Below are 24,604 nucleotides of genomic sequence, written 5' to 3'. Positions count from 1 at the left end.
CTCCCCCAAGGACAATGATATGATTACAGGGAATTTCAGGTCCGTCACGCTATGTCATCCACGAAAAATACATCGGGTTGCAATTAAAACTGAGTCGGATAACATGTGATGGACATATGGAAAGGGTATAATATGTTTAGCAGGTGAGCGTTCTTTGCATCTGATGGATGCCAGATGACAGATGCAAAAATTGTACAAAAATCCAGTGGCATAGCGGGGGCGGGGCCACTGGGGTGGTTGCCCTGGGTGCAAATTTCTGGACTGGTGGAAGGGACTCGGGGAGTGCTAATGGTCCACTGGTTAGGGGATGCAATATTTGCCTTGCCCCGAGTGCTGGCAACCCACTCTACACCACTGCAAAAACCCATATAAGGGTGCGGAAAATTACTGTTGCCGGCCTTAATGTACCATAAAAGAATTACCCAAAATTCAAATAATGGAGAATGCACACATTTTTCAGTAACAATTGCAAAAACTAATAGAGTCCATTAAAACTTAATTCATCCTCTACTATAACACTGGTTTTAACACTGTTTTTAAAAAAGAAAAAAAAAGAAAACGTTCGGTTTAATTTCCCATATTTTGTTTTCCTTTTACAGGAGTTGTTTTTTGAACTGAAGATGAGAAGGAGCATTTGCTGCGTTCCTACATCGAAACATACCGGCTTTTGTTGCAACCACGTCTTCCTTAGTATAATGGTAGGTCGTTAGGTATTTATTCTCTCCACGTTTGATAATTAGCAGTTGCCCGGTCGTTCGTGGTGATCTTTATTGGCTAATGGTGACTAAAACATTTTACAAAGGTAGTCTGTCCATTTTAGGGTCTGGGTACCAGTTAAAAAACAGAAACACACTAAAACTGGATCGAATGTAACCAAAACACACCGCTTCTGTGCTGGAGCAAACTACAGGTATGGCAACAGAAGACATAGAACATGCTCTATATTTTGACAGCGCCAGACTCAGCTTCTGTGGTTTTGGGCCAGGCCTAACTTAAAATAGATCTCAAAACATATTTCAGACACTGCATGAATTTTTAAAATCTGGAAGGTGTCGGCTTATTGGAATGGACTGGATATGCCATAATTATCTAGTAGACCTACTTTTTGACAATTGTTTATCAATGTTATGGTAAAAATGAATCATATTTAATTAGCTTATATTATTCTGGTATCCAGTAAAAATATATATGCATGCGTGCATATAAAAATAATGGAATTTTCAATTACTACAGTAACTGGGATTATTCCAAAAGTCAGTTAATTGATTGTCGTTGTTTTAAGTTTTAAGCAATTTACATGAAATAAGAACAGATCTGGCTTGTGCTTATAAAATGTTTTAGAGTCCAGATTCAATCTCAAATGACGTCACATGCATGCAATTTATATGGCGTTGCCATGATGTTACTGTCTCAGACTCTGTTAGTCTCGAGTCTAGACTCTTAACAGTTTTATAAGCACCAGGCCAGATCTAAAGTCTTGACACCAAGACTTACATGATGACATAACCATCCAAATATTACTGTAATAAACAATAAGTATGTTTTTATACTTTATAATATAACAAAATACATCTTATATTTCAGTAAAAAAATTGTTTTTGTTTTTTTTCTTTTAATATTTATTTTATTAGTGGCCTACTACTGTAGCATACACATGTGAATGCACACACACATACACACACACGCGTGTGCACACATTATTACATTTTACTGAGGCAGAAAATATTCATTCATTTGCGTCAAAAGGGAACCGATGAATTGGCAAGTAACTTCATAATAAATAATAATAAAGATAAAATTCATATAAAAACATATTAATTTATTAAGTTTTAAATCCATACCATCTCAAATAACCTCTTTCTCTCTCTCTCTCTCTCTCTCTCTCTCTCTCTCTCTCTCTCTCTCTCTCTCTCTCTCTCTCTCTCTCTCTCTCTCTCTCTCTGTCTCTCTTTCTCTCTGTCTGTTTGTCTCTCTTTCTCTCTTTCTCTTTCTCTCAGTCTCTCTCTCTCTCTCTCCCTCTCTCTCTCTGTCTGTCTGTCTGTCTGTCTCTCTCTTTGTCTCTGTCTCTCTGTCTCTGTCTGTCTCTCTGTCTCTCTCTCTGTGTACCTGTCTCTGTCTCTCTCTGTCTCTGTATTTGTCTGTCCTTCTCGACTAATTCCTTCTTGTGTTACAGATGGGTGCTGCTGGTTCCCTGACCACCGCTGGTTCCAATAAGTCTGTCGTAGAGCTGAACATTTTAGGCCAGAAGCTCCCTGAATTAACCATGGATCAAATTCTGGAATATTACGGAGAAAAGTTATCGGCAGTCAAAAAACTGATCAATCTGTTTTACATGTTAAAGGTACATGATATGGTTTATGATATGGAATTGTAACATATGCTATATTATAGTGAGAATGCTACACAAGAGGCCATTAGGAACCATTTAGCTGACAATGAGTTATTTCAAAACCTATCTTAATGATTATGTGTGATTTAATAATTGACTGAAATTCTACCATAACATTTGATTTGACGAAATGATGGCTTAAACTCTTAAATTTCCAAGACACACAATTTCATGTGTACAGTTGTTCATACCATGTGTACATTTGTTCATTTCATGTATACAGTTGTTCATACCATGTGTACAGTTGTTCATACCATGTGTACAGTTGTTCATACCATGTGTAATGTTGATACCTTGTGTACAGTTGTTCATATGTGTACAGTTATTCAGACCATGTGTACAGTTATTCAGACCATATATACAATTCATACCATGTGTACAGTAGTTCATATGATGTGTACAGTAACAATTCTTCATATCATGTGTACAGTTGTTCATATCATGTGTTTAGTTGTTCATATCATGTGTTTAGTTGTTCATATCATGTGTACTGTTCATATGATTTGTTCAGTTCATACCATGTGTACAGTTGTTCATATCATGTGTACTGTTCACATGATCTGTTCAGTTCATACCATGTGAATAGTTATTCATACCATGTGCCCGTTATGGCAGATCTGTTATCAAGTACGCTGTTGGTTGATTTTTCAATCTCAACCTTTTACTCAATTGGTTATTTTGGTAATGAAAAAACACTTAGCTGGAGTTTTAGTTCATGCAATGAATAAAACAGACTCTCTGTTGCTAATCTGTAAGACTAACCAATGGTTTGGCAGCTGGGGACAGGGGGAGAGAGAAAGAGTTGGAGATATATATATATATATATATAGACACAGAGAAATAAAGAAAGAGAAATAGATTGTTAGTGGGCTTCTTATTGCATTCTGTAGACAAAGTGTCACATATACCATCCGTTTGGCATATAATATAATATGTTCTCCCCTTCCATATACAGTGAAACCTGTCAAAACCGGGCCCTCTGTAAAACGGGATTTCTCTTAAAACCGGACATTTGACATGGTCTTGAGGGTGTCCGGTTTAGAGGGGTTTCACTCTAGTATAACAGCCACAATATAACCAATGTGCTGGGATGTAAAGAATCTCTTTCTTTTTGTTTTTAGGGTTTGTCCGATAGCCATAAGAAAATGCGAACCTGGTATGAAAAGATCCAGTCGTACATAGTAGGAGAGGGACGTACTTCAGCTGAGAGCTTATACCGGGAGATTTGCCTGAAACTGCATGACCTCACTAAGGTTAGAGTGTAGGAAAGAGGAAGGAGAGTGGGAAGGAGAGTGGGAAGGAGAAAGGGAAGGAGAGAGGGAAGGAGAGAGAGAAGGAGAGAGGGAAGGAGAGAGAAGGAGAGAGGGAAGGAGAGAAGGAAGGAGAGTGGGAAGGAGAGTGGGAAGGAGAGAGGGAAGGAGAGAAGGAGAGTGGGAAGGAGAGAGAGGGAAGGAGAGAAGAGAGTGGGAAGGAGAGGGAAGGAGTGGGAAGGAGAGAGGGAAGGAGAGTGGGAAGGAGAGTGGGAAGGAGAGAAGGACAGTGGGAAGGAGAGAGAAGGAGAGTGGGAAGGAGAGAAGGAGAGTGGGAAGGAGAGAGGGAAGGAGTGGGAAGGAGAGAGGGAAGGAGAGAAGCAGAGTGGGAAGGAGAGAGGGAAGGAGAGTGGGAAAGAGAGAGGGAAGGAGAGAGAGAGAGTATACACTTCACATAAACCAAATGGCCTTGATGGGAAGAAATCATTTGGGATTGGAGTGACAGTGCATCTTGTCTATAAATCGCCTGAATGCTGTCCACTTGGTGAAGTCGTGTTAAAAATTTTGAACTTGTGAATTCACAATATTCATGACCACCAAAATGAATGCAGCATTAGGCACTGATACAACAATGGGGAGGGGGGGGGGGGGCAGGATTTAACTCAGTCGGTTGAGGTGCTTGCATTGCAGGATCGAACCTCCTCGGTGGATCCATTCAAGTGATTGTTTTTTCTCATTCCAACCAGTGCACCACGACTATGTCAAAGTCTGTGGTATGTGCTTTCCTGTCTGTGGGAAAGTGCTTATAAATGATAACTTGCTGCATTAGGACAAATGTAGTGGGTTTCCTTGAAGACTACGAGTCTGAATGACCAAATGTTTGACATCCAAAAGCCAATGATTAATTAATCAATATTCTCAAGGTCACGGTCAAGGTTCAGGTCAAGTAATCATTCCTTTCTTTTATTCTCTTGGCAGGTAACAACCTGTTCATTGTTCTCCAGCACTAGGTCTGGTTGCTGGCCGATGATTTTGATGTCGATTTTGTCTCAAGGAAAGGAAGGTAGATTTGGCTTTAACATTTCTCAGACAGTATTTGTACAAATCGTGACAGATTTATAATTTTTAAGGTTGAAAGCACCGAAACAACTAGTATGGGACTTAATTCTCACATTAAGTTTTAAAACATGTATTAACCACAGTTATGTTTTTATTTGCTTTTTAATGTAATATAAAAATATATGTCATTTAGACCTGTCAGCCTTTAGTCAAGTGAAAGCAGGAGATGAGTGTTGAAAAAGCAGGAGATGTGTGTTGAAAAAGTAGGAGATGTGTGTTGAAAAAACAGGAGATGTGTGTTGAGAAAGCAGGAGATATGTGTTGAAAAAGCAGGGAATAAATGTTGAAAAAGTGGGAGATGTGTGTTGAAAAAGCAGAAGATATGTGTTGAAAAAGCAGGTGTGTGTTGAAAAAGCAGGAGATATGTTTTGAAAAAGTAGGGAATATGTGTTGAAAAAGCAGGAGATATGTGTTAAAAAAGCGGGAGATGTGTGTTGAAAAAGCAGGAGATATGTGTTGAAAAAGCAGGGAATGAGTGTTGAAAAAGCAGGAGATGTGTGTTGAAAAAGCAGGAGATGTATGTTGAAAAAGCAGGAGATGTGTGTTAAAAAAGCAGAAGATGTGTGTTGAAAAAGCAGGGAATGAGTGTTGAAAAAGCAGGAGATGTGTGTTGAAAAAATGGGAGATGTGTGTTGAAAAAGCAGGGAATGAGTTGAAAAAGTGGGAGGTGTATATTGAAAAAGCAAGAGACATGTATTGAGAAAGCAGGAGGTGTGTGTTGAAAAAGCAGGAGGTGTGTGTTGAAAATGCAGGAGATATGTGTTGAAAAAGCAGGGAATGAGTGTTGAAAAAGTGGGAAATGTGTGTTGAAAAAGTGGAAGATGTGGATGTGTGTTGAAAAAGCAGGAGGTTTTATCAAAAAGCAGATTTTCTAAGAATTCCAGATCTGAAAACAATGTGTGTCATTGTTCTTTGCTAATTTTCCCTCAAGTTGTAGTTCTCTGAATCTTTAGTTGAAGATGGTTTTCATGTGTTGTGCTGTGTTTAGTTGAAGATGGTTTTCATGTGTTGTGCTGTGTTTAGTTGAAGATGGTTTTCATGTGTTGTGCTGTGTTTAGTTGAAGATGGTTTTCATGTGTTGTGCTGTGTTTAGTTGAAGATGGTTTTCATGTGTTGTGCTGTGTTTTGTTCAGATTGGACCATGGAGATGTATGGAGACGTTGCCCTGCTACTCTCTAAGTGTCCCAACGTTTACAGTGCTGATGTACCCAATGCCATGCAGGTACCAGGAAATAACATAAACGTATGAGAAAGGGTTGGGGGGGGGGGGTGTTGGTGACTGCCCCCCGGGGCTAGAGCTAGTCCTCAAATTCGAGCAAAAAAGATAGACATATTCAGGAAAAATGAGCTTGCCAGCCTAAAATCTTTTAAATTTCCATCATTCTACCCACAATATTAGTTGTAATGTAAAAATATAACCCTATATAGTGTTTTGGCAGTAATGCTAATATGAATAAATGCTCCACATTCGAACATTTTTGTTTAATTAAGGCTAAAAGTCTGCTATCCCCCTCCCTATAAAAGGGAGCCCAGACACCTATGGCAATTAAATAATTCACTGTCTTGTAATATGGTACTGTGATCCTAGATTTTAGATGTACCTATGGCCATGCAAGTACAAGTTATTAAATAATTGACACAGTCTTGTAATATGGTACTGTGATCCTAGATTTTAGATGTACCTATGGCCATGCAAGTACAAGTTATTAAATAATTGACACAGTCTTGTAATATGGTACTGTGATCCTAGATTTTAGATGTACCTATGGCCATGCAAGTACAAGTTATTAAATAATTGACACAGTCTTGTAATATGGTACTGTGATCCTAGATTTTAGATGTACCTATGGCCATGCAAGTACAAGTTATTAAATAATTGACACAGTCTTGTGAATAGTACTGTGATCCTAGATTTTAGATGTACCTATGGCCATGCAAGTACAAGTTATTAAATAATTGACACAGTCTTGTAATATGGTACTGTGATCCTAGATTTTAGATGTACCTATGGCCATGCAAGTACAAGTTATTAAATAATTGACACAGTCTTGTAATATGGTACTGTGATCCTAGATTTTAGATGTACCTATGGCCATGCAAGTACAAGTTATTAAATAATTGACACAGTCTTGTAATATGGTACTGTGATCCTAGATTTTAGATGTACCTATGGCCATGCAAGTACAAGTTATTAAATAATTGACACAGTCTTGTAATATGGTACTGTGATCCTAGATTTTAGATGTACCTATGGCCATGCAAGTACAAGTTATTAAATAATTGACACAGTCTTGTGAAATAGTACTGTGATCCTAGATTTTAGATGTACCTATGGCCATGCAAGTACAAGTTATTAAATAATTGACACAGTCTTGTAATATGGTACTGTGATCCTAGATTTTAGATGTACCTATGGCCATGCAAGTACAAGTTATTAAATAATTGACACAGTCTTGTGAATAGTACTGTGATCCTAGATTTTAGATGTACCTATGGCCATGCAAGTACAAGTTATTAAATAATTGACACAGTCTTGTGAATAGTACTGTGATCCTAGATTTTAGATGTACCTATGGCCATGCAAGTACAAGTTATTAAATAATTGACACAGTCTTGTAATATGGTACTGTGATCCTAGATTTTAGATGTACCTATGGCCATGCAAGTACAAGTTATTAAATAATTGACACAGTCTTGTGATATGGTACTGTGATCCTAGATTTTAGATGTACCTATGGCCATGCAAGTACAAGTTATTAAATAATTGACACAGTCTTGTGAATAGTACTGTGATCCTAGATTTTAGATGTACCTATGGCCATGCAAGTACAAGTTATTAAATAATTGACACAGTCTTGTAATATGGTACTGTGATCCTAGATTTTAGATGTACCTATGGCCATGCAAGTACAAGTTATTAAATAATTGACACAGTCTTGTAATATGGTACTGTGATCCTAGATTTTAGATGTACCTATGGCCATGCAAGTACAAGTTATTAAATAATTGACACAGTCTTGTAATATGGTACTGTGATCCTAGATTTTAGATGTACCTATGGCCATGCAAGTACAAGTTATTAAATAATTGACACAGTCTTGTAATATGGTACTGTGATCCTAGATTTTAGATGTACCTATGGCCATGCAAGTACAAGTTATTAAATAATTGACACAGTCTTGTAATATGGTACTGTGATCCTAGATTTTAGATGTACCTATGGCCATGCAAGTACAAGTTATTAAATAATTGACACAGTCTTGTAATATGGTACTGTGATCCTAGATTTTAGATGTACCTATGGCCATGCAAGTACAAGTTATTAAATAATTGACACAGTCTTGTAATATGGTACTGTGATCCTAGATTTTAGATGTACCTATGGCCATGCAAGTACAAGTTATTAAATAATTGACACAGTCTTGTAATATGGTACTGTGATCCTAGATTTTAGATGTACCTATGGCCATGCAAGTACAAGTTATTAAATAATTGACACAGTCTTGTAATATGGTACTGTGATCCTAGATTTTAGATGTACCTATGGCCATGCAAGTACAAGTTATTAAATAATTGACAGTCTTGTGAATGGTACTGTGATCCTAGATTTTAGATGTACCTATGGCCATGCAAGTACAAGTTATTAAATAATTGACACAGTCTTGTAATATGGTACTGTGATCCTAGATTTTAGATGTACCTATGGCCATGCAAGTACAAGTTATTAAATAATTGACACAGTCTTGTAATATGGTACTGTGATCCTAGATTTTAGATGTACCTATGGCCATGCAAGTACAAGTTATTAAATAATTGACACAGTCTTGTAATATGGTACTGTGATCCTAGATTTTAGATGTACCTATGGCCATGCAAGTACAAGTTATTAAATAATTGACACAGTCTTGTAATATGGTACTGTGATCCTAGATTTTAGATGTACCTATGGCCATGCAAGTACAAGTTATTAAATAATTGACACAGTCTTGTGAAATAGTACTGTGATCCTAGATTTTAGATGTACCTATGGCCATGCAAGTACAAGTTATTAAATAATTGACACAGTCTTGTAATATGGTACTGTGATCCTAGATTTTAGATGTACCTATGGCCATGCAAGTACAAGTTATTAAATAATTGACACAGTCTTGTAATATGGTACTGTGATCCTAGATTTTAGATGTACCTATGGCCATGCAAGTACAAGTTATTAAATAATTGACACAGTCTTGTAATATGGTACTGTGATCCTAGATTTTAGATGTACCTATGGCCATGCAAGTACAAGTTATTAAATAATTGACACAGTCTTGTGAATAGTACTGTGATCCTAGATTTTAGATGTACCTATGGCCATGCAAGTACAAGTTATTAAATAATTGACACAGTCTTGTAATATGGTACTGTGATCCTAGATTTTAGATGTACCTATGGCCATGCAAGTACAAGTTATTAAATAATTGACACAGTCTTGTAATATGGTACTGTGATCCTAGATTTTAGATGTACCTATGGCCATGCAAGTACAAGTTATTAAATAATTGACACAGTCTTGTGAATAGTACTGTGATCCTAGATTTTAGATGTACCTATGGCCATGCAAGTACAAGTTATTAAATAATTGACACAGTCTTGTAATATGGTACTGTGATCCTAGATTTTAGATGTACCTATGGCCATGCAAGTACAAGTTATTAAATAATTGACACAGTCTTGTAATATGGTACTGTGATCCTAGATTTTAGATGTACCTATGGCCATGCAAGTACAAGTTATTAAATAATTGACACAGTCTTGTGATATGGTACTGTGATCCTAGATTTTAGATGTACCTATGGCCATGCAAGTACAAGTTATTAAATAATTGACACAGTCTTGTGAAATAGTACTGTGATCCTAGATTTTAGATGTACCTATGGCCATGCAAGTACAAGTTATTAAATAATTGACACAGTCTTGTAATATGGTACTGTGATCCTAGATTTTAGATGTACCTATGGCCATGCAAGTACAAGTTATTAAATAATTGACACAGTCTTGTAATATGGTACTGTGATCCTAGATTTTAGATGTACCTATGGCCATGCAAGTACAAGTTATTAAATAATTGACACAGTCTTGTAATATGGTACTGTGATCCTAGATTTTAGATGTACCTATGGCCATGCAAGTACAAGTTATTAAATAATTGACACAGTCTTGTGAAATAGTACTGTGATCCTAGATTTTAGATGTACCTATGGCCATGCAAGTACAAGTTATTAAATAATTGACACAGTCTTGTAATATGGTACTGTGATCCTAGATTTTAGATGTACCTATGGCCATGCAAGTACAAGTTATTAAATAATTGACACAGTCTTGTAATATGGTACTGTGATCCTAGATTTTAGATGTACCTATGGCCATGCAAGTACAAGTTATTAAATAATTGACACAGTCTTGTAATATGGTACTGTGATCCTAGATTTTAGATGTACCTATGGCCATGCAAGTACAAGTTATTAAATAATTGACACAGTCTTGTAATATGGTACTGTGATCCTAGATTTTAGATGTACCTATGGCCATGCAAGTACAAGTTATTAAATAATTGACACAGTCTTGTGAAATAGTACTGTGATCCTAGATTTTAGATGTACCTATGGCCATGCAAGTACAAGTTATTAAATAATTGACACAGTCTTGTAATATGGTACTGTGATCCTAGATTTTAGATGTACCTATGGCCATGCAAGTACAAGTTATTAAATAATTGACACAGTCTTGTAATATGGTACTGTGATCCTAGATTTTAGATGTACCTATGGCCATGCAAGTACAAGTTATTAAATAATTGACACAGTCTTGTAATATGGTACTGTGATCCTAGATTTTAGATGTACCTATGGCCATGCAAGTACAAGTTATTAAATAATTGACACAGTCTTGTAATATGGTACTGTGATCCTAGATTTTAGATGTACCTATGGCCATGCAAGTACAAGTTATTAAATAATTGACACAGTCTTGTAATATGGTACTGTGATCCTAGATTTTAGATGTACCTATGGCCATGCAAGTACAAGTTATTAAATAATTGACACAGTCTTGTGAATAGTACTGTGATCCTAGATTTTAGATGTACCTATGGCCATGCAAGTACAAGTTATTAAATAATTGACACAGTCTTGTAATATGGTACTGTGATCCTAGATTTTAGATGTACCTATGGCCATGCAAGTACAAGTTATTAAATAATTGACACAGTCTTGTAATATGGTACTGTGATCCTAGATTTTAGATGTACCTATGGCCATGCAAGTACAAGTTATTAAATAATTGACACAGTCTTGTAATATGGTACTGTGATCCTAGATTTTAGATGTACCTATGGCCATGCAAGTACAAGTTATTAAATAATTGACACAGTCTTGTGAATAGTACTGTGATCCTAGATTTTAGATGTACCTATGGCCATGCAAGTACAAGTTATTAAATAATTGACACAGTCTTGTAATATGGTACTGTGATCCTAGATTTTAGATGTACCTATGGCCATGCAAGTACAAGTTATTAAATAATTGACACAGTCTTGTGAATAGTACTGTGATCCTAGATTTTAGATGTACCTATGGCCATGCAAGTACAAGTTATTAAATAATTGACACAGTCTTGTAATATGGTACTGTGATCCTAGATTTTAGATGTACCTATGGCCATGCAAGTACAAGTTATTAAATAATTGACACAGTCTTGTGAATAGTACTGTGATCCTAGATTTTAGATGTACCTATGGCCATGCAAGTACAAGTTATTAAATAATTGACACAGTCTTGTAATATGGTACTGTGATCCTAGATTTTAGATGTACCTATGGCCATGCAAGTACAAGTTATTAAATAATTGACACAGTCTTGTAATATGGTACTGTGATCCTAGATTTTAGATGTACCTATGGCCATGCAAGTACAAGTTATTAAATAATTGACACAGTCTTGTAATATGGTACTGTGATCCTAGATTTTAGATGTACCTATGGCCATGCAAGTACAAGTTATTAAATAATTGACACAGTCTTGTAATATGGTACTGTGATCCTAGATTTTAGATGTACCTATGGCCATGCAAGTACAAGTTATTAAATAATTGACACAGTCTTGTGAATAGTACTGTGATCCTAGATTTTAGATGTACCTATGGCCATGCAAGTACAAGTTATTAAATAATTGACACAGTCTTGTAATATGGTACTGTGATCCTAGATTTTAGATGTACCTATGGCCATGCAAGTACAAGTTATTAAATAATTGACACAGTCTTGTGAATAGTACTGTGATCCTAGATTTTAGATGTACCTATGGCCATGCAAGTACAAGTTATTAAATAATTGACACAGTCTTGTAATATGGTACTGTGATCCTAGATTTTAGATGTACCTATGGCCATGCAAGTACAAGTTATTAAATAATTGACACAGTCTTGTGAATAGTACTGTGATCCTAGATTTTAGATGTACCTATGGCCATGCAAGTACAAGTTATTAAATAATTGACACAGTCTTGTAATATGGTACTGTGATCCTAGATTTTAGATGTACCTATGGCCATGCAAGTACAAGTTATTAAATAATTGACACAGTCTTGTGAATAGTACTGTGATCCTAGATTTTAGATGTACCTATGGCCATGCAAGTACAAGTTATTAAATAATTGACACAGTCTTGTAATATGGTACTGTGATCCTAGATTTTAGATGTACCTATGGCCATGCAAGTACAAGTTATTAAATAATTGACACAGTCTTGTAATATGGTACTGTGATCCTAGATTTTAGATGTACCTATGGCCATGCAAGTACAAGTTATTAAATAATTGACACAGTCTTGTAATATGGTACTGTGATCCTAGATTTTAGATGTACCTATGGCCATGCAAGTACAAGTTATTAAATAATTGACACAGTCTTGTAATATGGTACTGTGATCCTAGATTTTAGATGTACCTATGGCCATGCAAGTACAAGTTATTAAATAATTGACACAGTCTTGTAATATGGTACTGTGATCCTAGATTTTAGATGTACCTATGGCCATGCAAGTACAAGTTATTAAATAATTGACACAGTCTTGTAATATGGTACTGTGATCCTAGATTTTAGATGTACCTATGGCCATGCAAGTACAAGTTATTAAATAATTGACACAGTCTTGTAATATGGTACTGTGATCCTAGATTTTAGATGTACCTATGGCCATGCAAGTACAAGTTATTAAATAATTGACACAGTCTTGTAATATGGTACTGTGATCCTAGATTTTAGATGTACCTATGGCCATGCAAGTACAAGTTATTAAATAATTGACACAGTCTTGTAATATGGTACTGTGATCCTAGATTTTAGATGTACCTATGGCCATGCAAGTACAAGTTATTAAATAATTGACACAGTCTTGTAATATGGTACTGTGATCCTAGATTTTAGATGTACCTATGGCCATGCAAGTACAAGTTATTAAATAATTGACACAGTCTTGTGAATAGTACTGTGATCCTAGATTTTAGATGTACCTATGGCCATGCAAGTACAAGTTATTAAATAATTGACACAGTCTTGTAATATGGTACTGTGATCCTAGATTTTAGATGTACCTATGGCCATGCAAGTACAAGTTATTAAATAATTGACAGTCTTGTGAATGGTACTGTGATCCTAGATTTTAGATGTACCTATGGCCATGCAAGTACAAGTTATTAAATAATTGACACAGTCTTGTAATATGGTACTGTGATCCTAGATTTTAGATGTACCTATGGCCATGCAAGTACAAGTTATTAAATAATTGACACAGTCTTGTAAATGGTACTGTGATCCTAGATTTTAGATGTACCTATGGCCATGCAAGTACAAGTTATTAAATAATTGACACAGTCTTGTAATATGGTACTGTGATCCTAGATTTTAGTCCAGAAATTGTTAATGAAGGACTTGAAAATACTTTTCTGAACTTGTCAGATTCGGTGAGTAGTTTTTTCAGATGCTATAATCTGTTGTATTGTCATACATTTTGTGATTTCTGACATTATGACATTTTGTATTTACTAACGAGAATTGTGGTTGGTTAACAAAAAAATATATACAATAAGATTAATAATTTTAGAAAATAAAAATAAACAGCAGTTACATAATATTCTCTCTCCACTTCACTGTGTTACCTTGATGGAAATAGGTTGTCAATAAGTTCATCTCAGTTGATGTTAGTAAATACATACAGAATTAAAATAGGAATATATACAAGGTCAAAACATGAATGATACACAAACAAGGGTGTTGTATATATATCGTATCATCAACAGTAGAATCATAATACATCAATGCAAGGATATATAGAATATTAAACAAACTTCCATTTCATATCATGTTTATGGCCGGAATGAAATAATTTTCACTTGTCACAAACTTTAGCGAGTGACAATGACAATTATTTCACAAGAGAAATAAACATGATACGAAATGTTAGCGAGTTTAATATCCTATTTATTACCTATAATCGATATTAATTTATATCACTCAACTCATTTGGTTGACGTTCCTGCAAGATCGTGGTGCACCAATCGATGATGTCGCGAAGTGTTACGGCCCACTTGGCTATCTAGTGGGATGTATTACTGTGATATGTTGAAGGATTGTCTGTTATTTCTGTTATGTTAATCAGCAACCTGTGAATCAGCATAGCACATAAGTTTGCGGATGATTTTTTTTCTTCATACCCAGAAGATAAAAGAAATAACAAACAAATATTTTTGGTTTATAAACAATAATACTCAATAAGACAACTTGCCCATATTTCATTTTTCATTTAAACTTATTTTCGTGCTTACATCCAATTAAGGTTCAAGCACGCTATCCTGGACACACACCTCTGCTATTTGGCAGAGCTCGCGCTGTTGGTAGCCAAATTCGCCATTGGCTAATTTTTACAAAAAATGGCTAATAAAATTTGCAAGTGGCTAAAATTTTGGCTAAGCAATTTTCTGTCTTCTGATGTGAACAAACGGTTACATAATCTATCCGACACCTTAAACATAATAATACTACCAAATATTCAATTAGCGTAATAGCGATCTCGCGACCGGTAACGAGAAACGGTGTCATGCAGAATACAGCGTAGGCCTTATGATGTTTGCGTATTTTAATAATCACGGTTATTAATTTTAACGGCATGCATTCAGCATGTATGACAGCAATGTCTGGAAGATATGTAGCTTGTTATTTTTACTTTGTAAAATCTTTGAACCAAAGTAATAAAAACAGACCGTCAATGCGTGTCAAGAGACATCGTTGCGGACATTAAACAATACGATTACGCAAAAGTAAATCTTGATGTAAATTTGTAGAAAAACAATAGTTATTCGCATCAATGAATACCTAACTGCAGTTTTTGTTTATTCCTTTGTCTTTGTTTATTTCGTACCCATGCAGATCGCGATCGCCGGAAATGAACATGCAGTATTTAAATTTTGTAAGCAGAAATCACAGCAAGCATTTAACACAACGCTGAAATCAACCGCAACAACATGGCACAAATTATGAAATTGTTTGGGGTGGGGAATTGACAAGGGTCAAATAAAAAAAAAGCAAAGAAAAATTAAATTGAAACTAATAAAGATGCTATTTATTACCTATAGCTCTATGATATAAAAAAAAAAGCTCTCAATTTTTATTTGGGAAAAACGTTCCTGAAAGAAAAAAAAAAATCCCCACCATCCAATCCATGTTCTGTAGTTTGTTATTTAATGTCATAGGCTATCTAGTAGGGATGTATTACTGGGTACTGCTTCAAACTTGTCTGTTATTTCTGTTATGTCCCAATCCCCACCCCTGTGAAAAATCAAATAGCACATAACTGCCCCTACCCCCATTGGTTTTTTATTTCTATTTATTCCAGTTTGTATAAAAGAGCTAACAAAGATATTTTTGGTTTATAAACATAAATACTCAATAAGACAACTTGCCCATATTTCATTTTTCATTTAAACTTATTTTCGTGCTTACATCCAATTAAGGTTCAAGCACGCTATCCTGGACACACACCTCTGCTATTTGGGCTGTCTGTCCAGGACAGTGGGTTAGTTGTTAGTGGTTAATGAGAGAGAAGAGGGTGTAGTGGTCTTACACCTACCCACTGAGTCGTTAAAACTCGCTCTGGGTGGGAGCCAGTACCGGGCTGTGAACCCAGTACCTACCAGCCCATATATAAAATGACGTCATCAGAGATGACATTCTCTGATGATGTAACTTTTACGTTCATCGAGAAATGAACAAACTCTCGTTGCTATGTCTGGACCAATGGGATGACGTTATGTTGTAATGAATATAATGGAAATTTAATTATACCACGATATGTTTAACCATATGTCATTGAGTAATAAACAGAGGATAATAAACGAGTTACCAGTTATTATCAAATTTAATTATACCACGATATGTTTAACCATATGTCATTGAGTAAACAGAGGATAATGTTACCAGTTATTATCAAATTTAATTATACCACGATATGTTTAACCATATGTCATTGAGTAATAAACAGAGGATAATAAACGAGTTACCAGTTATTATCAAATTTAATTATACCACGATATGTTTAACCATATGTCATTGAGTAATAAACAGAGGATAATAAACGAGTTACCAGTTATTATCAAATTTAATTATACCACGATATGTTTAACCATATGTCATTGAGTAATAAACAGAGGATAATAAACGAGTTACCAGTTATTATCAAATTTAATTATACCACGATATGTTTAACCATATGTCATTGAGTAATAAACAGAGGATAATAAACGAGTTACCAGTTATTATCAAATTTATGTCCCGAGTGAAATAATTTTCAGTTGTCATGAGCTTTAGCGAAAGCCAACCTGTATAGAAATTATGTAAACCACTTTACGCACTGTTCTTAGAATTGCTATAGCTTTGTAATTTAATCTCGTTCATAGATAATTTTCAAAAACAAAAGTTCTTTTTATTCTGCTACAAAATCTATAATGCATTGCATTAAAATTACATTTTGTTATAAATTAACCACCAGAAAAAGAGAGCGGTAAACGCAAACCTTTTAAACTACATGACGTCATTTTGTGTGTTTGCCAAATCGCGATGACGTCATATTTAGTACCGACAATAATGTCAATGGTTTGTAAGCATCAAATTGTCCAATAGTATTGTTCGTTAGACCGATGCAGAATATTTCTCACTGAGAAAATATGGAATATATTTTCCCTGTTATGAGTGACACTGGGGTAATAATACAACATCTATTTTATTAAAAATCTGTTTGGTGTTCCAGGATCTTTTTGTGTCAGAATTAAAAGTGCATATAGAAGATCCCTTGCTGCTTTAAACATATATATGGAGCCGACGTAGGGACTGGGTGTGTTCTTAACACAAGAATACAACTATAACCAGTCAGGACCCATAACAGATCAACTGCCCCTGGCCCACAGCTCCGGGACATAGCTTTACTTAGGGGGGGGGGGGGGGGGTATATGTAGTAGTGTTGGTATAAAGTACTCCTACTGGCAGTAGCTAGTGGGAATTTCCCTATTAGCTCAGTTGGTAGAGCACTGGACTCTCGTACTGAGAGTCTGTAGTTCGAATCCTCTCAGTGGAGGTTGATTTTTCTGTTACATATATTCCTTTTCACTTCTTTGTTTCAGGAATGTGCTGATCTGCTGATATCGGATAAAAATAAATCTCTCCAGAAGAAGACAACCTCCTTCTTCGAGAAGCATGGACACAGGTGCATCAGAGAGGTAAGAAAATGTCTCTTTATATATTTTCTGTCCCACTGATTAAAACGTTAATGCCTCGAGATATTTAGTGAAATTTGGTCTATAGCTTTATCATGTACTGTTACAAGTAAAGTTTGACTTTCATAATGATTTACTAATTTTTCAGTTAAGGTCCTTGGTCAATGCCCCAAGATATTGACTGAACTGAAATTTTGGGTATAGCTTTATTATTTACTGTTACATATCAAATTTGACCTTTATGGCAATTTATCTGTTTTTGAGAGAGTTATAGGTATGAAAAGGTGTTTTATGGACTTTTGTTTTCGCAATACCTCAAGATATTTTATTTATCATTTACTGTTACAGATCAAGTTTGACTTTCATGGTGATTTACTCTTTTTTTCAAAGAGTTATAGGAGATAGAAAAATTGTTGTGCCTGGTAGGGGACATGTAATTCATTAGCAATACTACTTATTTGCTATAACTGGATAACGCTTAATTTTCAGTACTCTACTTCTTTATCTCATGGTCCATTCCTTTATGTGGTGAGGTAGCTTGTATGTCTCAATGACTCGGAGAGCTATGCCAGCTGGAGCATCAGCTCCTGGTAGGGTCACTCAAGCTGAACTGGTCAAAGGGTAGAGACTAGACTAATATGGACCAGACAGAGAGAGGACGTGGGTCAAGAAAGACAACTGTCTAGGAGAAGCAAACTCCAAACTGAAAACTGGGCTGGAGAGGCTCAGAATCCTAGTAAGGAAACTCTCCTAGGAGAAGGAAAACTCCAAACTCAAACCAAGTCCACTGAAGTCAGAGTACAGAAGCTATGCATCAGCATTAGCGTAGGAACTGAAAGGAAATGTCTGTACATGCACCAAGCTCTATGATCATAAATACTCTACTTCTAGCATAGGACATAAATCACATACAACTAGTTGGTGTTTGGTATGCAAATGTGTTTCTTATGGAATGAGTATACTGTATAGACACTTTCAACTGTAACAGTTGCTCTCTGTTAATATTGTAGATGGAAATGCGAGAAGAATCGTGGGAAACAAATCCTGCCAAACTGATGAGTGTTCTTAAGGTGAGAGACTGAGGAATTTTACTGTGTCCTTCTATCTGCATGTCTGTCTGTCTGTCTTTCTGTCTGGTCTGTCTGGTCTGCTGTCTGTCTGGTCTGCTGTCTGTCTGTCTGCCTCTCTGCCCTGCCCTGCCCTGCCCTGCCCTGCCCTGCCCTGCCCTGCCCTGCCCTGCCCTGCCCTGCCTGTCTGTCCATTCTGTCTGTCTGTCAGGCTAACAACATAAAATGTATTGTGTCCATGCATCAATATGTCTGTCTGTGTTGATTTTGGATTTACATTTTGCTTTTTTATTCTGTCAATGATTTTGTTTCATGCATTTGTTTATGGTCTGCGATCCCCGTCAGTGGGCCCATTGGGCTATTTCTCGCTCCAGCCAGTGCACCAAGACTGTTATATTATATGTGTTATCCTGTCTGTGGGGATGGTGCATATAAAAGACCCCTTGCTGATAATCGAAAAGAGTAGCCCATGAAGTGGTGACAGCGGGTTTCATCTCTCAATATATCTGTGTGGTCCTTAACCATATGTCCTACGCCATATACGATAACCATCAATCAAATGTGTTGAGTGTGTCGTTAAATAAAACATTTCCTTCCTTGTGTACGGTTGAGATGCAGTTCAGTGGTAGAGTTCTCACCTAAAGTGGGAAGGACTGTAGGATTGTCCACACTTGATAGACCCATCAAGGGCTTTTCCCATTCCAACATGTCTGAGTTGCCATCTTTACAAATTTTAATTTTACAGGTGGGATCTAGCTCATTTCATAGAGCTCTGAACTCAGGTGCTTGCATCATAGGATCAAACCTCCTCTGTGGATACATTCTCTGATTGGTTTTTGCCCCATCACAACCAGTGCTTCACACCTGCTATATCAAAGTTTATGGTATGTGCTGTCCTGTCTGTGGGAAAGTGCATATAACAGATCCCTTTCTGCTAATGGAAAATGTAGCAAGTTTTCTCTGAAGACCTAAGAGTCAAAATCAACAAATGTTTGACATCCAATAGCTGATGATTAATAAATCAGTGTGCTCTGGTGGTGTCGTTAAGCAAAATAAACTTAAACTTTGTTTTCCAGGCAATAATCAAATCAAAGTCGTACTGTGTGAAACAAAAGGAAGTACTGACTGTTCAAGAAGTGATTTCGCAGATGCAGGTTCCCATAACGACCACTGGGAAGTAAGGACTAAAATCATTTTATTTTTATTCTTTTACAAAATAACGTGCAAAAGATAATCATTACATTCATTAATTGCATTAATTGCATTATTACATTTTATTTTGATGGATTTCTTAATAATGAAGTAGACATTTTTCAGTACCACAGTAGTAAAAGTGTTTCACTGGTAGATCAAAGTGTGATATGTTGAGTATATTCAGACTATCGGTTTGATATTTGTTTCACTTCATCAGAGCTCTCAAGTTGAAACTTTCACAAGGAGTGAGATTTTGTCCTTTCATCGTGAATCTGAATAAACCGGCGCAGGAAATAAGTGCGCTGACAATTGGTCAAGGTTCGAGATTCTGACCAATAAACAATGTGGACACCTATTACACACGTATATGATTTTAATCAATTATGATGCTTAACCTGGTTGGACGGCAGTCGCAGGCTTGTTTGTCGGTCGTCGAGATCGATCGAATGAACAACAAAAATATATATATGTATAATATTTTTTTTGCTATAATGTTTAAAATACATGAGAAAATCATGTACCGGTATGAGAGCGTGACAAGACGCCGAATGCATGAGACTTGACAGCACTGCTTCATGAAGTCAGAAGATGAGATATAGCACTAATCTAGTTTATTGTTTTCAAAATAAATACAGTCCAAATAGTCTAACTATTTATACTTTTTAATGGATATCATAGGCATACAGGCTCCCATTTCTGTAAGGGGGCAGGCTGATTTTTACCTGAATTATAACGAAAATGACAAAATCTGGATAACAACATTTATTCATTTTAATACCAGCCTGGGTGGTGTCGTAGTTATGCCATCAGACATAAGGCTGGTAGGTACTGGGTTTGCAGCCCGGTACTGGCTCTCACCCAGAGCGAGTTTTAACAACTCGATGGGTAAGACCACTACACCCTCTTCTCTTTCACTAACCACTAACAACTAAAAACTAACCCACTGTCCTGGACAGACAGCCCAGATAGCTGAGGTGTGTGCCCAGGACAGCGTGCTTGAACCTTAATTGAATATTAGCACGAAAATAAGATGAAATGTATTCATTGTTTCAGCCCAGTTAATTTTGCCTGAATATCACTACTTTAATTTGAGGATTTACATCATCATCTTGTATGCTTATGATGGATATTTGAAAACTGCAAGGTGTCATGAGCTATACATGTATCGTCATTATATTAAAACTAAAAACCCTTTTATTTTTAAGATGGATTCTCAAGTTTGTGCTACCAAGGGCCAGAGCTGCAGTTGGAGAAAGAGAATATGCAAAGGTTTAATTTTTAAGACTTTTAAAAAGTTTTAGTACTTTATAAAATAAATATATTCCTTATGGGTATTGGAGATATAAATAATTAAAAGGCAGCTTATTTAATTTCCATTCCTAAATTTTTACCATAGATATGCCAGAGTTGCATTTGGCAAAAGAGAATATGCAAAGGTTTAATTTTTAAGACTTTTTAAAACTATTAATATTTATAAAATAGATTTATTCCTTAAGGGTATTGGAGACATAAATAAATAATTAAAAGGCAGCTTATTTAATGCCCATTCCTATATTTTTACTGTAGATAAAATGAGGTGAAACATAGCCCAGTGGTAAAGTGTTCGCTTGATGCACGGTCGGTTTGGGATCAATCCCCATCGGTGGGCCCATTGGGCTATTTCTCGTTCCAGCCAGTGCACCACTACTGGTATGTGCTATCCTGTCTGTGAGATGGTGCATATAAAAGATCCCTTGCTACTAATGGAAATATTGTAGCGATTTTCCTCTCTGTGAAAGCGTCATAATGACCATATGTTTGACATCCAATAGCCGATGATTAATAAATCAATGTGCTGTAGTGGTGTCGTTAAACAAAAACAAAGTTTAACTTTTGTAGCTAAAATAGTAAAAATATGAGTTTTCATCAAATATCACTTTAACTTCATGGGATCTAGCTCTATAAATAGAGCACTCGACTGAGGTGCTTGTGTAGCTCTATAAATAGAACACCTGACTGAGGTGCTTGTGTAGCTCTATAAATAGAACACTCGACTGAGGTGCTTGTGTAGCTCTATAAATAGAGCACCCGACTGAGGTGCTTGTGTAGCTCTATAAATAGAGCACTTGACTGAGGTGCTTGTGTAGCTCTATAAATAGAGCACCCGACTGAGGTGCTTGTGTAGCTCTATAAATAGAGCACCCGACTGAGGTGCTTGTGTAGCTCTATAAATAGAGCACCCGACTGAGGTGCTTGTGTAGCTCTATAAATAGAACACTTGACCGAGGTGCTTGTGTAGCTCTATAAATAGAACACTTGAATGAGGTGCTTGTGTTGTAAAACTGAATCACCTCAGTGGACCCATTCTCTGATTGTTTTATTTTTCTGTTCTAACCAATGTCCCTCTGACTGGTATACCAAAGGTCATAAAATGTGCTGTCCTGTCTGTGGGAAAGTGCACATAAAAGATCCCTTGCTGCTCCCTTCCACTAAGACTATGTGTCAAAAATTAGCAAATTTTTATTATCCACTAACCCACGATAAATAAATAAATCAATCAATCAATAAATGTGCTCTTGTGGTATTGTTAAAGGTAGGGTCAACTCAAACAAGAGCCGTATGTGTTGGAAAGATGCATACCCGGACCACCAACACATACTGACATTTTAGCAAATGAAAAACGTGTAATTTTAGAGTTAATAAAAAAACATGATTATTCCTGCTAACTGGGGGCAGCCATTTTGTTTCGTTTATGTGACATCCAGTGGGATAGCTTGGGGCGAAGTGACGTCAGCTCCTGACCATCTCCTGTATGTACAGTGTAAACAAAAGCAGTAATTTTCGACAAGGCGCTTCTCTTTGATCAACCTGACTTGTAAAACAGCATAAATGACGTAATAATATAATAAACTATTTAACTAAATATATTTCAAGTTGCACTGACGGAACAAAATGGGGTTATAGTATTTTTTCTCTGTTAAATAATCCAAAGGAAAAATGTACACTATTAGGCCCATTGATATGCTATGTTGGAGCAAAAAACGACAACCTACGATACCCAAGTGATAATTTTCTTTTCTTTGGGACTACGCCATTGGTCAGTTCTGTGGTTTTAGATGGAAAAGTCTACTTAATCAATAGATTTACAGAACTATTTACAGTAATAAACCATGTCCATTACCATTTTAGGGGCGACAGGTAATATTCCACAATACTGGTATGTATTTTTGTGTCTAGACAGCGTCAATTAATTGGCTTGTCTGGTTACTAATCAAATACACACCTGCCAATCAAGAATCACAGGTAGAAGCAACTAACAGCATAGACCAATTAACTAAGAAAACACTCCGTGTATCATTTCAGTACGTAGGTTAATGCATGGACAAAACATTGTTAATTATTTTGACTTGTTGTGTAGCCACTTTGACAATGGTATTTTATTTTGAATTGAAAAATAATATATATAGTGCTGGATATACTTATTGCTGGCTTACTGAGATGTGTATTTTTCAGAACATTGCAATGTATGACTATTTATCATCCTGCAAAAACCAGGTAGATTGTGTTTCTCTAGTTCTAAGCCGGCTCATTCCTGACGTTACACGTTAAGTATTACGTAACCACCAGCTCGTCAGAGGGCGTACTCACTGAGATGGTACAAAATGGCTGCGCCCGTTATATATAATAGCCGTCACATTTAACCGTTTTATTAATTAACTATACGATTATACTTGTTGATATTAAACAATAATGTGCATTATATATCGTTGAATATGCATACCAGGCCAAATGCCTTAATTGTCCCTTCCTTTAAACCAAACAAACTTTGTTTATTTACAGTCTCTGCTGGTGAAAATGAATGACCACATGAAAAAAGCGTATCGTCGACTGGCTAATCTCATGGTGCAAGAGGTTTGTATCTCTTATTAAGCATAAAGAGGCGGGATGTAACCCAGTGTTAAATCACTCACCTGATGAACGGTCGGTCTGGGATCGATCCATATTGGTGGGCCCATTGGACCATTTTTCGTTCCAGCCAGTGCACCATGACTGGTATATCAAAGACCATGGTATGTGGTATCCTGTCTGCGGGATGGTGCATATAAACAATCCCTTGCTACTAATGTAAAAATGTTGCGGGTTTCCTCTAAGAAAATGTCAAAATTACCATGTGTTTGACATCCAATAGCTGATGATTAATAAATCAATGTGCTCTAGTTGTGTCGTTAAACAAAACTAACTTTAACTTTAATATTTCAGGGAAGACTGCCAGATGCAGACCTGATTCATTTCATGACGCACTATGAAATTGGACGACTCTTACAAACAAGATCACCCAAGATTATTATGAGGTAAATGTATTTAACTCTAAATATTAATTTCTGTTGGTGAAAACGTGCTCCTATTATACGCTTGTAATGAGGTAAATGTATTTAACTCTAAATATTAATTTCTGTTGGTGAAAACGTGCTCCTATTATACGATTGTAATGAGGTAAATTTAATTTTAGTAATTAAAGGGACAGACCCTAGTTTCAACCCATGAAAATTAACACTAAATTTATTTAATCTACAAACATAACACATTTGAGTAAAGTTACATTTGAGTGAAACACGAGACTGTTACTTTGAAATGGCGAAATACCCTCTAAAAATAGACTAAAACTCGACTCCATAACTGTTACTTTTCAGACGCACGTACATTTTTAAAAATATGATAAATACATTTTGTGATATTAAAAACACAAGGAAGACCAAAAACACTTGGAATGTACGGCAACTGATAATCTAAACTATAACTAGTGAA

The 24,604-nt window shown here is 36.1% G+C and overlaps 1 protein-coding gene across 1 annotated transcript in view; it reads left to right on the top strand.

The window, feature by feature from the left end:
• The window catches only part of LOC121389336 (putative phosphoenolpyruvate synthase), a 71,245-nt gene that overhangs the window by 37,308 nt on the left and 9,333 nt on the right, over window positions 1–24,604 (top strand). Inside the window, exons 23-34 of the mRNA XM_041520932.1 lie at window positions 600–698; window positions 2,174–2,341; window positions 3,511–3,642; window positions 4,618–4,702; window positions 5,892–5,976; window positions 13,703–13,757; window positions 17,466–17,561; window positions 18,569–18,628; window positions 19,702–19,802; window positions 21,025–21,088; window positions 23,639–23,710; window positions 24,059–24,150. Of these exons, the coding sequence (XP_041376866.1) occupies window positions 600–698; window positions 2,174–2,341; window positions 3,511–3,642; window positions 4,618–4,702; window positions 5,892–5,976; window positions 13,703–13,757; window positions 17,466–17,561; window positions 18,569–18,628; window positions 19,702–19,802; window positions 21,025–21,088; window positions 23,639–23,710; window positions 24,059–24,150 (1,109 nt within the window). The remainder of the gene's footprint in view (window positions 1–599; window positions 699–2,173; window positions 2,342–3,510; window positions 3,643–4,617; window positions 4,703–5,891; window positions 5,977–13,702; window positions 13,758–17,465; window positions 17,562–18,568; window positions 18,629–19,701; window positions 19,803–21,024; window positions 21,089–23,638; window positions 23,711–24,058; window positions 24,151–24,604) is intronic.

The sequence above is a fragment of the Gigantopelta aegis genome, chromosome 14 (assembly GCF_016097555.1).
Source record: "Gigantopelta aegis isolate Gae_Host chromosome 14, Gae_host_genome, whole genome shotgun sequence".
Classification (NCBI taxonomy): Eukaryota; Metazoa; Mollusca; class Gastropoda; order Neomphalida; family Peltospiridae; genus Gigantopelta; species Gigantopelta aegis.
This window is presented reverse-complemented; position numbering and strand designations above follow the sequence as displayed.